Below are 16080 nucleotides of genomic sequence, written 5' to 3' on the forward strand. Positions count from 1 at the left end.
AGACATTTTGAAATTTTGACAGATCACGAAGTCTTCTCTGTATTCATCGATCTCTTTGTGAAGTCTTTATGAAGACTAGACACATTGTGATAGCTGTACTAGTAGATAAAAATGGGCGTCGTGGGGTTGCACTATTTGCCAGCACGTAAAATTCAAACAAACATGCAATTAATTACTAAATTTAGGTAAAATGATAACGTCATGGTAACTCTATAATCGTTGGCAATAATTCATATGTAGTTACCAAAACTGTTTTATTAAAAGTGAGAATTATACAGGACGTATTTTAAAGAATTTTAGAAGTTTCACGATCTGCCCTATACAACTTATATAGGTGCCCGGTGTCCATACCCACCCTCGCCCCTTCCACTAAACAATGTATATATGTGTCTGGTGCCCAATCCTCTCCCTTATGCCTATGTTTTGTATATCCGCGTGTATGCGTTTCCATAGTTACTACCCGAGTTGGTGATGTGTGGACCTTTGCCGTGTTAGACTATATGATTTACACTGTGCAGTCGTTGTCCATGATGGACGGCAGTTCACCGAGACACTGGGTACTGCTGGCTGTAATAGGCTGCCAAGGTTTATGTGAATTTTATAACAGGGCAGAGTGATAAATTTGTTCTATAGGAGAAAAAATTCTAAATCAAAATGAACATGTTCGCATAAACAATATCTCATCTGAAATATATTTATGGCTATGTTTACCAGTGAGCATGAACAGTAGTGCCATTTACTGTAAAATGCTTCATCTTATTTACTTTCTGACTTATAACACTCAGCGAACGGAAATCCGATTGTCTGTTTTTATGAAGACATTATTTATTGTAGCAAATTGTGTATGAAGGAATAATGATAAGAGCTGTGGCCCCTGGTAAATGGTAGCCACTTGAGTCTAAATGAACTACTAATAGAGAGTTTCAGGCAAATCTGTCATTCGCTTTCTAAAGTTTGATTTTGGAGAAAAAGAACAATCCGTCCATCTACCTAATGGGGCTAGATATGTGTATTTTACACATGTCCTTCAAAAACATTTCGTGGAAACAAACCCATATTCCTTTAAACTGACTTAATCAACACTTCATTTCGTGAAAGCAAGTCCGTATTATTAAAAACTTACATTCAGAGCGCCATCTGCATTTCAATAAAATGCCGTCGTTCGTAATAATTTTTCGACGACATTTTTGACAGTTACTTTTTATCCTTATTAGAAAATAACGAGCGATATCTCTGATACATTAAGTAACCTATGATATAAGATATAGCCTTAATGCGATTGTATCGTTGGAATTAGCACGAGATTGATTTTTAGTTATAGTTTCTGAACTAAATAAAAAAATAGAAATAAAATAAAGACAAAATAGTCATTGTTTCGTATTTTGATTCCGTGTGACGGCACAACTATCGAGGAATCTTGTAACATTATACCTGACATTTTAAAGTATGAGTTTATAGACTATTCAATACTTCGGTGTGATCATGATCTGTTATAAACAGTTGACCAATCGATAAAAGCCCGGATGTTATATAATTATCTTGTCTGTGAGTAAGCGTGAAAAAAAATCCTTAAACCCCCCCTATTTTTTTTTTGTTAAATCCACAGATCAAATTTCTACTCAGAGATCTCTCCAGTCTTTGAAAATATATTGAAATGCATTTTGGATTGAAATTTAGGCTGTGATATTGAATTCCAATTTAACACTTAAACAAGCTGTAACATTAAGAATGCACTTTTAACGAGGACTTGATGTCTGGATACAATTGTGTTAATGGATTCAGGTCATTGACAACATGTTAGGTAACTCTGTAACACACAGCGGTGTCACGTTATTTTGATCTTAGTGTTTAAAATCTATTCTGGTTGTTTGTTTGATTATGATGATAGGTAATACTCTATGCGGATTTGTTTTTTAAAACAATGTTAAAACCTTTGGCAGATACATTAAATGGAACTATGATTTATGTACATGTAGGTACTACTGCATACCGTGATATAAAAATACAAAACAAAAATAAAATAATTTAATTTTGTATGAAACACGCATTTTCATTGGCTGAAATAATTCTGTTATACCTCCATAACAAAAGTTTTGACGTTGCGAAATGTAACATCATTTTTGATTGTCTGATGACGTTGCGTAATAATTGATCACAGAAAAGAGTTCGCCAAAGAAAGTGAAATATCTTGGTGTGTATAAGACGAAATTAAATTATAAGAATTAGCATTGATTATTTTTTTCTGTTATACAGTCATAACATAAAAAACTGGAGTGTACTCTCTTCATAAACCGCTTCTTCGCGGTTTATGAAGAGAGTACACTCCAGTTTTTTATGTTATGACTGTATAACAGAAAAAATAATTGATGTTAATTCTTAAACAACAACAACAACAACAACAACAATAGCGACACGACATTGAGATCAATGTTATTGTGATTTTGGGTGACAGATGTAAAAAGGGCCTATCCTGTCACCGCCGGAAATGGAAATTTGTAAATAGATATCTGTAATGTTGACTCTCTAATGTAAGCCTGTCTGGACGCGACCTTATATGTTGAATACAGAATTTCTCATTTGTAAGTAGGCCATTCTCTGAATAACAATATACGACTTCGGGTCTATCATGTATAATAAGATACATCAGTATTGTACAATGCCAGAACGGTGATATCTTAGCTGCATTCTCAGAAGCCCTGACAACTTCACGAACAATTAATAAAACTGATATTTTTTAGAGAGAGGCCAATAATTGAACGACTTTACCACGGCATTGCGCACGGAATTCTTTCTACTCTTTAATAACTTGAGGAAGAGTTCTGTCTTTCAAAGTCAGAATAGCAAAAATATGAAGAAATACCGGCCGCGTCCTACCGACATACAATAAGGATATAAGGATACAAATTGTAGCTTCTCTTTACCTCAAACTGTAGCGCGTTTGTTTTGTATTCCGCTTGGGTCCTTCAAAATATTAGTTCAATGTTACTCGAACGGATGTCCCCAAACACTAACACTAAATTAAAGTAATTTACTTCTACGCTCCACCTTTTCATTCTGCCAGATAATATTTGTTCAAATATAGCTCCAGGTTTTAGTAAAAGCTATGCCATCTACCACTATTACCGGTAATGAGGTTTACACTTTGTCACTTGGAATGGATTGTATGGGTAGAACTTAAATATCACCAGATTGTCATTTTCGCATTAAACAGCTGATGAATATATTAGCCTGTAGAAGCCATATACACCTTTGATTTTGCAAAGTAACGAAAGTATTGGCACCATGTATTGTTATTCCGTATCGTATTAAAAATGGTAAAATATCAACAATTGTCCTAAATTTAGAGACACATGCATATTGATGCAAAATGTTGATGAAAACAAAAGCTGAAACTGACAAAAAACAAAAAACAAAATCAAGAAACAACAGGAAAACATTATCAGATAAAAGACAAAGACTTATAGCTCAACATCTGTTTTGAAATGCGGTGCTGGGATAATTGACATTCAGGAATATTGATAAAACTATAGCCTAATTATTTGTACACCGAGTAATTAATTAAAATGTTTTTGCTCTTATTTTAAGGTGGTTGCCAATTACTATGGGAACAATAAAGAATACAAACCAGAAGCAAACAAGAAAATTTTCTGGGCAGGTGGGCGGAGTTCACCTCCCCCGGACACGCCCACGTGTGGCTTTGATGGATCAAAGTGTCCTCCGAGTGGTAAGTTATATATGAACAAGTAGGACATTATATCAGTTAATTACTGGTTCGACTGAAACATAAAACCTGTTGGAATGAAATGATACGACATACTTGACCTTGCTCATCCACATTGTACCTTCCTTCACTTAAATGAATTCCTTAAATAAATGAATAAATAAATGAATAAATAAATGAATAAATACAATTAAAACATAATAATATTTCAAGAATCTTTCTGAAATTCTGTGATGGGGTATTTGAAATTCAGGAATAATGATGAAACTATTGGGCCAGCAAGGTTGTTCAGAATAATACTACAAAACTATGCCTGACTATTGACCAGTTGCCATCATTTTATGATTTCTATATAAAATCTGCTTCCTGTCTTACAGAACCGTTTCCGGAGTACGGGATTGTGATAATCGTCCTCGGGTCACTGTTAGTCATAGTCTTGGTCACAGCCTTCTTCATCTATAGGTAAGACTTGTGTTTAGGATTGTATCCAACCCCGTGGCGCTTTCCATCCCTCTACTAATGGCTTTGAAAGGACTGTTTTATATAACAAAGACCCTTTGAATCAGCAGGGACTCGCACACACTGCATGATTATACTGTAATTTGTGTGTTAATGGCTGAGAAATAACAAAGTCGTGTCAGATAACCTCAACAGTCTGAAACTTTAGTATTGATTTGCATTCGTCCCTCTCCGCATTAACACCAAACAATAGTATATATAAATAGTAAGATTAAATAACATAATATTGTATGTATGTCTGCATTTCGTGTTCTTTTGAACTTCGTGTACATGTCACACAAATCTGCAATTAACAAAATATCAAAACATGGTCATGTAACCGAAATGGATCAAAGTAGAACTAATGGAGACGACTGTCTCGTTTGCATGTATGCTCCACAAGCATATATGTATGTATGCACGTGCATTTCACTTCCTGTCCTTTTAAACTTCATGTACATGTAACAGCATTCTGCAATTAGAAAATCCTAAAAAAAGTCGTGTGACTAAAATGTCATGTGATCAAAATGGATCAAAGTAGAACTAATTGGATACTGCTCTGGTATATGTTTATGTATGTATGTATGTATGTAATTATGTTAACAAAGGTAGTAGGCTTTCGCTTTGTTTTGTATGTATGTCGTAAGTTTGATTGTAAGTTGCTGGAACGCAACCTAGAATACCGAAGTCACGACCAGGTAAGTATTTTCGAAGAGACACGAGGAGTATCGAAGAAAGAATCGAATTATGACGGTATATTGCGCGTTCACATCAGTTAAAAACATGATTGGCCGTTCATGGGGAAAATACAGATAGCTGATTATGGTAAGTATTTGACCCTCGCTTGTTTTGTCCCGTGTAGTTTTACCACTTAATTACCTGGTGGAGACCGGTCAAGCATTCTAAGGTGGTGTGGACCACTCATGCGTGACTGAGTTGTTTACTTGTGCGTTTCCCTTACATAACAATCATGTTTTAATTGTAACAACTGACATATACCGGTATCATTTTGAAGATAGTTATTAAGTATTATTTGAGATATTACAATTGTATCCTTAATGTATATTGCATTATTTGTGCGTATGCATTAGCTTAAGGTACGGATGCCTATAGATGACATAATAGTTTTAATATATCGTGGACTCGCACAACTTTTCATTTGCTAATTTGCTACAGTTTCCATTAGCATGTTATTCAGCATTTAGTGTATTTAATGTGACTGAACTCATGTCATTATTGTTAATATTTTTGTTATTCTTTTAGGAATTAGGATATTTAGTTTGTTATAAATATAAAAGTATTGAAACACGTTGTTGAAATAAATATATAATCAAAATATAAGAAGTAGCATTCAACCTGACCGGATTCTCGTTGATTTTTAAGGATTGTATGCTTAATCTGAACGATTTTCCAATCTTTTTCCAGCTTTTCACATTAGGGTTTTTGAGGATCAACGATGAACAGACCAGCGGACACATCTGGCAGATTAGACCATGTCAGGGTCTTTTGTGCGTGCAGCATAGTGGCAATACATTATCCCCAAATGTCCAGGAGTTTCCTCAATTGAAGTAGCATATAGTGTCGTATGATATCACCACTGCTCTTGGTATGAGTAGTAGTTCCACCTTATAAACATTTCTCATTATGAGGTAGACCTAGCAAGTAGCGCGGAGACGGACATCGAGACCACCGAACAAACACTTTAAAGTTGTTACAAGTCGCTGATCCAACTTTATTATAGATCAAACGAAAACGAAATATTTACATCTTCCCTACAAATATTGAGCAAGTTATGACAACGAATTCAAAAACTAGGTAGGTTAGGTATGTCACTTATATGTAACTAATTATCCCAGGATAAAACACAGATTTGGTGCCCTAAAGTACTAAGATAACATTTTTCCCGTCTGTGGTATGAATTCGCGTTGAAATCAACACGCTATGTAGGGTTTCTTACATACATAAATCGCCATGTTAACAAATTCAAATTTTCAGTGAAACCGGTTTGAATTCCAAAAGTTTGAAAAATGCAACTACGATCAAAATTAATCACGTCTTTAGGTAGTCTGTGGCGCTATCCGAGCTGGTGTATATCTGCATTTGTGCGGCCCGTTCGGTTAGGAAAGAAAGACTTTTCCAGAAGTATAAATGTGCTGTGCCGATAACTCTCTAGATACATGTAGTATGTTACCTCCGATATATACCTGAAGTTCTGCCCAAGTGCATGGGTACTTTACACAATACTTAAATACTTAATGAAACATATTTTTTAAATGACCCCTGTATTGGACGTTATTGGTCTCCGTCTCCGTGATCAGCACTAGGACTACCTAAACATGAGAAATGTCTTATAGAAGGCGATACGTGGACGATGTGTCGACATATTCTGATTTTTATTGAGATGGTCATGATGCTAGTTTGTGAGATAGCCGCAATCTTGGCTCATAGCTCGAATAGATCAACAGTTCTTACGTCCAGAGGAGTTATAGAGGAGTAAGGTGTTACAGACAAGAAATCACCAAGACATTTATCCATAGACTGTATAAATTCTTTAATATAAAAATGTGATTGAGTATGTGATATGTTATGATATGTTATATTATCTATATTAGGTTGTGTAGTATCAATATATAGTGTTAAATAAATTTGTATATACTGTATAGATCATCGTGTTGTCATTACCGGGTGTAGTTTAACTACTTCTATTATGTAAATTACCTGATGGAGACCGGTCAAGCATATTTGTATTTTATTAATGTTTTAATTGTAACAGTTGACATATTAATATCATAATAAAGATTGCTGTTGTTAGTTGTTTTATTATCTAACATCGTATCCCCTAATGTATATTGCATTATGTGTGCGTATGCATTAGCTGTAGGTACGGAATCCTATAGGTGACATTAATAGTTGTTTTGTATGACGTGGACCCGCGCAACATCTTATTGGCTACTGTTTCGATTTGCATGCTATTCAGCATTTAGTGTATTTTACGTGCCTGAAATGATGTAATCTCATTATCCTTTTAGGAACTAGAATACTAGGTTGTTAGAATTATAAAAGTATGGAAGTGCGTGAATTAAATAAATTTATAATTGAAATATATGGAGTAACATTCAAATTGAACGGATTTTTGTAGATTTTTTATGGATTTTACGGTACAATATTCCCAGATGTCCAGGGGTTTCCTCAATCGAAGTATCATATAGAGTTGTATGATACCACCACAGTTCTTGCCATGTTTAGTAGCTCCACCTATAGACATTTTTTGATTTTTTTTTACTGATAAGATAATGTTATTTTGTGTGATAGCCGAAGCCTCAGCTCATGGCTGGAATATATAACAGTTCTTACGTCCAGGGGAGTAAGGTGTTATAGAAAAGAATTCACCGAGACATTTATCCATAGACTGTAGCTATATTTGTGTGGCATGGGTGTGTGAGTATGTGTTATGTTAGATTAGGTTGTATATTATCTATATATAGTGTGTAAATAAATTTGTATATACTGTATATAATGTATTATCGTGTTGTCATTGCTGGGTAAGGCAGCGTTGCTCGTCCTAAAGTTATAATTTTAGACTGAACATAATATTCCCTTAACTTCCCCTTCATTTTGTCATCATGACCGTGTTCTTAATTTTAACATTGAATGGAATTTAGAATAAAGACAGTACCTTACCGCAGAACTTGTACAATTACTACACAATTGGTAAACTCATTTTCAGTTTATCCGTTCGTGTAAATGAAATCCTTGATAATATATGTTCCCTTTCACAACTTCACATTTTGTTGGTTCCGCCCGAAGCACCCGTTTGGTTTGATCGTTTTGATATATTCTGACAGCAGACGAATTTCCAACAAGAATCTGATGTCTGATTTCAAACAAAATGCCTTTAAATTTTACCTCTAGGACAATTCTGTGAACCCCGTGAAGCACATTTATTTGTTGATAGGAAGTTAAACAATACCATCATTTTATACACGTGGAAACATCAGAATGATATATTGGTCTCTGGTGTCTTGAAATAACTTACGACATGAAATGTTAAAAATAAAAACCTTCACATCCCATTCAGTCTACAAGTATTTGTTTCTGTCTGTGATATGTTGTGAACACCTGCACGACCCTTACCAACGAACATTGAATCAAGCAGAAAGAAGGATAACTCGTGCTAAATCAGATACAACGAATAATACAGCATGTATAACGTGTATACTATTAGCAGCGTTTGATGTGTCCTAGGCTTGGTTAAAATCGGAACAAATAAGCAAAACCAACCAACCAACGAATCAATCAATCAATCAATCAATCAATCAATCACAGCGAGTGTTGTATGACCCAATGCCGTACATTGCAACCAATATTATAACATGACAGCGCATAAAGGCATAACAAAACTGAAAAAAGTGCTATTTATAGATGTTTCCACTCAATAATGACCATCCTTATGTACTATATATATATTATCACGTTTTCTGTGATGCTGGTAATATTGGGATGATGATATATATATTGTTATTTAACAATTTGCTTTTGACCTTGTTGCAGACATATTAAACTCGAGGCCGAGTTGGCCGAGATGAACTGGCGAGTTCGATGGGAAGATATCATGTTTGGTTCAATGGAAAACGACAAAAAACTGAAAAGACAAGGAAGCAGCGTCAGCTTAAACAGGGTATGTAATAAAGTTATCAGCTAATCATATTCATTAGAACATTCTCTCCAGCCAATCATATCAACTGTAGCATTCTCGTCAGCCAATCATAGTCAGGGTAGTATACTTGTCACGGTCAGAGATATTTTATCGGTAAATATTCATAATGCCCTATTCGGCTGATCATAATTAATAATAGGAATGAAATTGAATTTATTTTTTGAATTTCATGAAATTATTTTTCAATGTAAAGCTATTTCAAAACAATGTGAATGTTCAGTGTTAAATCAAACCTCTTTCAACCAAAACATCGCTTCAAATTAATCCCTTACAATCATTTAAATGACATTTGTTAAGGTCGCTTAAACAAAAACATGTCATCCACTGCATCATTACAGCTGCTTTTTGATTGTAAACAACTTTCATATTGAATGCATCCTTTCTGCGTTAATGTTCTGTAGTCTGTAGTTAATCTGTTGTTTTTACAAGTTACTTGATATCGATGTAGTCGATTTAGCCAATATATGTATATTATTCTGTTACTGGTTGAGTGCCCCTGTCGCTTATGTTGTGACTAAAACTTAAAATTTTTAAATTTTTTTTTCTAGTTAGCTTTTCAAGTGTTACGAATTATTACTTCTGATTTAATTTAATAACTATTCTTATTGAATAGATCGAGAATGAATACATCTGGTATTCTTCTGCGTCTTAATCGCACAATAATGTTTTTTTTTTATATACGGTAGAGGGTACACAGCGCAATATGAACGGGACACTCCACCTTAAATATAGGAAATACAATTCAGTATGTTTATCGACAACACATTTTATCGGAATTTTTCATTTACTGCTTTCTGAGATATTTTAGTATGAACATATCAGTTTTCACAAAAAATGTTTTGCTGATAATAATGCATAATTATTTGTACATGAACAATACACTCACTACAACATATGAACAACGTTTATTTATAGCATCACGACACACTATCTGAAAATGATATCGCACTGCTATACGTAAAACATAACCAATCTCACAAAGTCTGAAAATGTCGATATCTTATCTATAGTTATACCTATACATCACTTCTATCATCGCAATACACCGGCATTCATGTTCATTGTCATAGTGACGTCGAAATATGTTTGACGTTACAACACGTCACTATATCGTCACGTGACTTGTTCGGCGTATTGTTTCGTCCATATTCTTTCGTAACAAATCGTGATTACTGTATGGTGTCAGTGTTGTTGTATTTATCATATCCGATCACTCTATCGTGATGTGATACATATTGTTTCCGGAGTGTAATTTATAGTCATCATTCTGTCGTGATGTGAAACGTATTGTTTCTGGAGTGTAATTGATAGCCATCACTGTATCGTGATACATTTGTGTATTTCTTCGTGATTATTCATCACCATGGGATACGTATTATATCGTATTTTACCATGATATATATTCGTTCTACATTTTGATTCTCTCCTGATATGTGATGCCTTACAATACACACTGTCTCATGGTACTCATTGTTGTATTGTGATGAATACGACGTCATAAATCGTGTATCGTGATATGTATTGTAAATATTGTATCATAATGCGTACTTACCGTCACCATGAGTCATTATGACGTCTGTATCAGGATAATGACATACATGTATTTAATCACCCTGATACAAACGTTATCTTGAGATCCAGTATATTGAGATCCGGTAAATTGAGATTTGGCATACTAATATCCGATATATCGAGATCCGATATACTGATATCCGTTATATTATGTACATTAAGCAGTATAAATGAGCTTCTGAAGCTAGTGTAGAATTAGTCTCACGAATAACACAAATATACCTGTGTATCTCACGTGCGTTTGAGTGATATTTCTACCATTTACGTTAACACGTGCACTAAAATACGACGGAGGAACCTTTTCTCTACAGACCAATGGCGACGCATGCGCAGAGGGGCGTGTGTTGATTGAGCGAGCCGACGTCGTCGACCAGTCCTGGTGCAAGTGTGGCCATTGTGAGGACGCAGACCGACAACGACGACTGTGCTGCCGCCAGCTGGAATTGTTTGGAATTTTCCAGGAAGAGGGGACATGCCTCACAAAATCTAAAGACTTCGTTGATGTCGTGCTCAATAAAGAAGTTCTCATTTCTGTCTTCATCCACGTGATGTTAGTTCGACGTCAGCGTGGCGCGGCACCTGTAGATCTCAGCCCATGGTAAGTGACAGATTAAAGTTGTCTCTTTCTCTCCTTAAGATCTCAGCCCATGGTAAGTGACATTTAAAGCTGTTTCCTTCTCTCCTTACGATCTCAGCCCATGGTAAGTGACATTCAAAGCTGTTTCCTTCTCCCAATTATCACCACCTTGTTTTGATGTCACATGTTCTCCTGAACAATTACATTATCGTGAGAGCCATATATGATACTGATTCATAAGTGTGTATCTTTTTACAGACCTGGCAAATGTAGTAAACCTTACAAACATTTGTTTCTCATAGGACTTTTTGAAAGTTTTGGCAGAACAATAACTCTGTACGAAGCAAAACATCGAAAATAACTAAAGTTTATCACCACTTGATTACATTACCATAAACATTCTATGAAAATGTAAATAAGCGAGAAATAAGCCAGGTTTCCGTTCATTATGATACTTATATGGTATATATTACTATCAGATAATTCGAACGTTTTTTATACGAATCAAAAGAACCTGTTGAAAGGATGTTTCATTATACATGTTCCAAAATAGCATATCTCCTTTCCTTTTTAAAAGATTGATGGTACATTCTGTGACTAACCTTATACTGTTGCTAAAAATAAACAAGGTTATCCTTATTCAAGTTCATTGTGGTTTCCTACCTCGACGGTATATAGGAAACAGTTCCTTCCTAGTTTATTAGTCAGATAATCAAAATAATACGTCCTGTCTCCCAGAAATTAACGTTAACTAATTTAGTGTCTGTAGGTCTCGTCATTAGCTGTCGTGTCATTGACAATGGTATTTGGGTTCGACACATCAGGACCAGCTGTTTATATTCCTATGTAATTTACTTTCTTGGAAAATTATAGTTAGACTTTATATAATTGTATCTGACATATATTTTTTTGTGTAGCTATTATACATGATTTATTTCAAAGTCTTTAACACATTTTATTTGTGAAGACATTCATTGTTTGATTGTTCTGTATACCTTAAAACATAATCGCGATGAGGGTGTTAATCCTAAACGAATTAATTAAAAAAAAAGTATGACAGATATCAATTTTAATCATATTCTGATTTTCTCGACTTGGGTGGCCACCCTTCTGGCCCCTATCATCACTGACGAGAAGGACGAAATAGCTGTCTGTATCAGTGCTAGTCTACCACTAAAGTTATAAGCAAAGGAGGTGATTATTTCTGCATATTTTCAATTATATATTAGAACCAATTACTAAACAGGCTGCTTTTCCCCAACACTTAAATGCAAGATTCACAGATATTCGGTTTTCCAATTAAATAATGATGAACACATAATATCAACGGTATGTTGTTTTTAATGCGTCCTGCTATATTCTCTAGTAAGTGTTCTCTAATTCATTATGGACCTGATAAAACGTTATCATAGGTTAAGTAGGTGTAGTACACGTTCCTGATTTAATAAGATCATATCCATTAAGCATTGTTAATGTAAGAAGCAGTTTTCTGTTTAATATGGATGTCACAATTGGAACCTGCATCAAACTAAAGTGACTCAGAGGAATAAACAAAACAAAACAATAGTTTTAACTCAAAAATGGTAAAAAGAGAGGACATATGAACATTTGTGTTTAAATTTTACATGGAAACAATTATGAGGATAATCAGACCATGTGTCCTGGAAGGGAAGCGTCTTCTGCTACAACGACGTCATCGGTTCTGTAAATCTTAGTCATATTTATAAATATTGTGTTAAAGGAATCGACAGGGCTAACTTGATTGTAAGTTATGTTAGTTTACATATATTGACATAAAATTAATATCATGTTTAGATTTTAACTCAATACTTAGACACATACATATTGGTCCGCTTATTCATCTTTTTAGGTCCGCTAATATCCATCATTTTGAGCCAGCTAATTCATTTTGAGTCCGTTATTTCGTCATTTTGAGCCAGCTAATTCGTCATTTTGAGTCCGCTATTTCGTCATTTTGAGTCCGCTAATTCGTCATTTTGAACCAGCTAATCCATCATTTAATCATGAATTCATCATTGCGCTAATGTGATTAAGTTGGGTTATCTAATGTGATGCACAAAAGAGTAATTTTCCAAATTAGATTGTGCACTATATAAATGTATCATGTGCTAAAATAAGAGCGTGCTTTCAGTATAAGATTTAATAATTTGAAGGAGATGATTGTTCGTAGACTATGAAGTTGACAAAGTAATCGACAGTTTGATTAAAACCTTTACAAAAGCAAAAGATATAACATCTCATTTTGCGTAAATGAATATAGTGATTCGAAAAGGAGTAGAATTACTTAAGACAATGAAAATATATAATATAAACAGTATATTTCACCAAACACCATACTTGCTGTCGCGCTGTCAAAACCATTCAAAATAACACACATACGTGTTATAATCAAGTCTCTTGTTAAAATGAGAGCGATGTCAGTTGACATATTTAATGCACTCCATTATACACATCCGTGGTAAATTCCTTTTCTACCCTACATCAAACACATAATCAATTAGAATTTAAACTGATTCCATCGCGTATGTTTTCGGGCTTGCAGGGCAAGCGCGAAAAATGTATATCACCAGTTTGATAGCTATGCCAAGCTTTTTATCAAATATAAATTTTTATTCTACATATATTTGGATTTGTATATCAATACCACCGAAAAGAGAGAGATATAAAACGGACTGTGATGCCATCGGCAGTTTGTTATGACGTGATAATTATCACAATGACGACAGTGATATCGTCAAAATGGCTGTTCGGTTTCAAGGAGAGCTCAGTTGATAGTAAATATAACGTTCTAACAACAAGCAAATCCAATGCTTAAATGTACTATTAAACTTTTACAAACAAACAATGTTATAAGTATATATATACATATATATAAATATATATCAAGGGCATTTCTTAACTTTGTTTTAAGTTTCATGTATACATATCTTTGCAGTTTTCTAAAAGTTTATGTGAATAATAATGAATGACCTCGTTGATAAGCAAGAACGTACCGAGGTGTAGATTAAACTTAGATAAACCAAAGGCAAATGTGAACATCAGAGGTTAAAAAAAACAAGTTCCAGATCATAGGACCAGATGTCCTGGAAAGGGAAGCGTCTTCAGCTTCATCCCAATGGTAATTTACTTCAAAGCAATTTCACGTTCTCAATATAATACTAGAGTGATGACACGTTTATGATTATGTTGCACATATTTATATTTGTACAACTCTATGGCCCTATGTGCTTCATTTTCCCTTGATTTTCACAAATTCAAAGTACTTCCTACCATAATATGTCTTTTAATACACCACGTGAAATAATTGCATTGATGATATCGTAAATAAAACAAGATTCCCAAAGCAGTTAAAACAGAAGGCCGGGGGTGGGGATGGGGATGGGGGGGGGGGGGGGGGGGGGGGGGGGGGAGACTCGAAATATTCAACTACACATGCAGGATATCTCATTTAATAAAGTACGGCTCCTTATTCTAAAGAAGAAACATATATCTACTTGATGATGTATCTGGACATTTAATGTAACATTTCTGATATCAATAAAGTATCACTTGTCAGATATACAATGTAACATTTCACAAGCGAAGGTAAAACTTATCCGTGATGCCTGGACTTTCGAAGCAGATGGCGACATTCAGGTCCAAAGACATTTATAGGTTTCACAAACATATCTTCAAATACTTCATCAGTTGCAACGATACAAAAAACATCTAAAATAAACAAAAAGAAAAGAAAGGCAAAGCCAAATATGACTTTTGTAACAAATAAAGTATGTGCTTTAATGCTAAAACAAAACCTTCATTACGCGGCATTTCTGGCTAGGATTTTTCAGTGATGTTAGATGGTAAATGTTTAAACTCAGTAGAGGGGAACAGGGAAGTCAGATTACCAAATATGGAAGAGGAGATTTAAATAATATGAGATTATGGTATATAAATCACCAGGTAGTTATATTAACACATGATTCTAGCATCGGATTTTTAAAATAACTTTACCCCGCTTATTCGGAATGTATGTATTTCTGGATTTTACATGACAACACATTAAAAAATGAAAGAAGATTTACAAGAGACACATAAGGTATGATTAAGGGAGTGTTGCCAGCATTGCAAGAAATATATCAATTCAGTAATCGATACGGTTAATGCCTGGCTATAATAATGACAAATACGGCTATTTCGTCCTGTCTGCACGTGTTAATGATGTTGGTGGGCGATATTTAAAAAGGGATGTAGACAAAATTGAAATGAGAAAAAACCTTATCCGGAAAATGCATTCGGTTATAAATCGGCGTACAACATATTACATAATCATCATAATGTACCAATAACTAGATTTGATGATATCTTGACGAAATAAATACGTCTTCTAGTACTTACTGATTGAAGCCAGGGGTTTGGAATCAGGAAATGAGGGGAATTAGAAATTGCTTTTGTTAATTCGGGAAATAGGAAATCAAAACGTTATCGCTGTATCAGCATGGAGATTAGGCGATATTGGAAATCAAAAAGTGTGTGCATTTAAATAATTAAATCAATATCAAGTTGACAAAATTTATGAGGTGGCAAAACCTCATACCTTATCATTCAGTTTACCTGCATGTCTCCAAATAGGTATTACTCCTTAAAGTGTGTCTTGGCAAGAATACCCTTCCCAACTGTAGCATACTTTGATAACATAAGCATTTAGATATACATTATACTTAATGGAATGTATTTTCTTAAACAGCAAATGTGTTTAAATATACATATAGCTATGATTTATTTCAGGAAGTTCATATGTACCATATCATTATACGATGCAAGGCTGAACCGACAACTCACAGTTATTAATGTTTTGGATGTTTAACGTGTATTTTGATTGTAGATGTTTGAAGCCACTTACAGTAGGGACGTCCTACACTCAATATTTCCTTATTTGCAGTAAATTTCGTCTGATGGCCACCCGCCAGTTTTTGTGCTGGATGCACAGAGGAC

The 16080-nt window shown here is 34.5% G+C and overlaps 1 protein-coding gene across 2 annotated transcripts in view; it reads left to right on the forward strand.

Annotated features, from left to right (window-relative positions):
• LOC117315776 (atrial natriuretic peptide receptor 1-like) overlaps nucleotides 1–16080 on the forward strand; it is a 349153-nt gene that overhangs the window by 277924 nt on the left and 55149 nt on the right. For both annotated transcript variants that reach the window (XM_033870136.1, XM_033870135.1), the window contains 3 exons: nucleotides 3586–3724; nucleotides 4099–4183; nucleotides 8771–8897. In XM_033870136.1, coding sequence (XP_033726027.1) covers nucleotides 3586–3724; nucleotides 4099–4183; nucleotides 8771–8897 — 351 coding nt within the window. The remainder of the gene's footprint in view (nucleotides 1–3585; nucleotides 3725–4098; nucleotides 4184–8770; nucleotides 8898–16080) is intronic.

The sequence above is a fragment of the Pecten maximus genome, chromosome 17, assembly GCF_902652985.1.
Source record: "Pecten maximus chromosome 17, xPecMax1.1, whole genome shotgun sequence".
Classification (NCBI taxonomy): domain Eukaryota; kingdom Metazoa; phylum Mollusca; class Bivalvia; order Pectinida; family Pectinidae; genus Pecten; species Pecten maximus.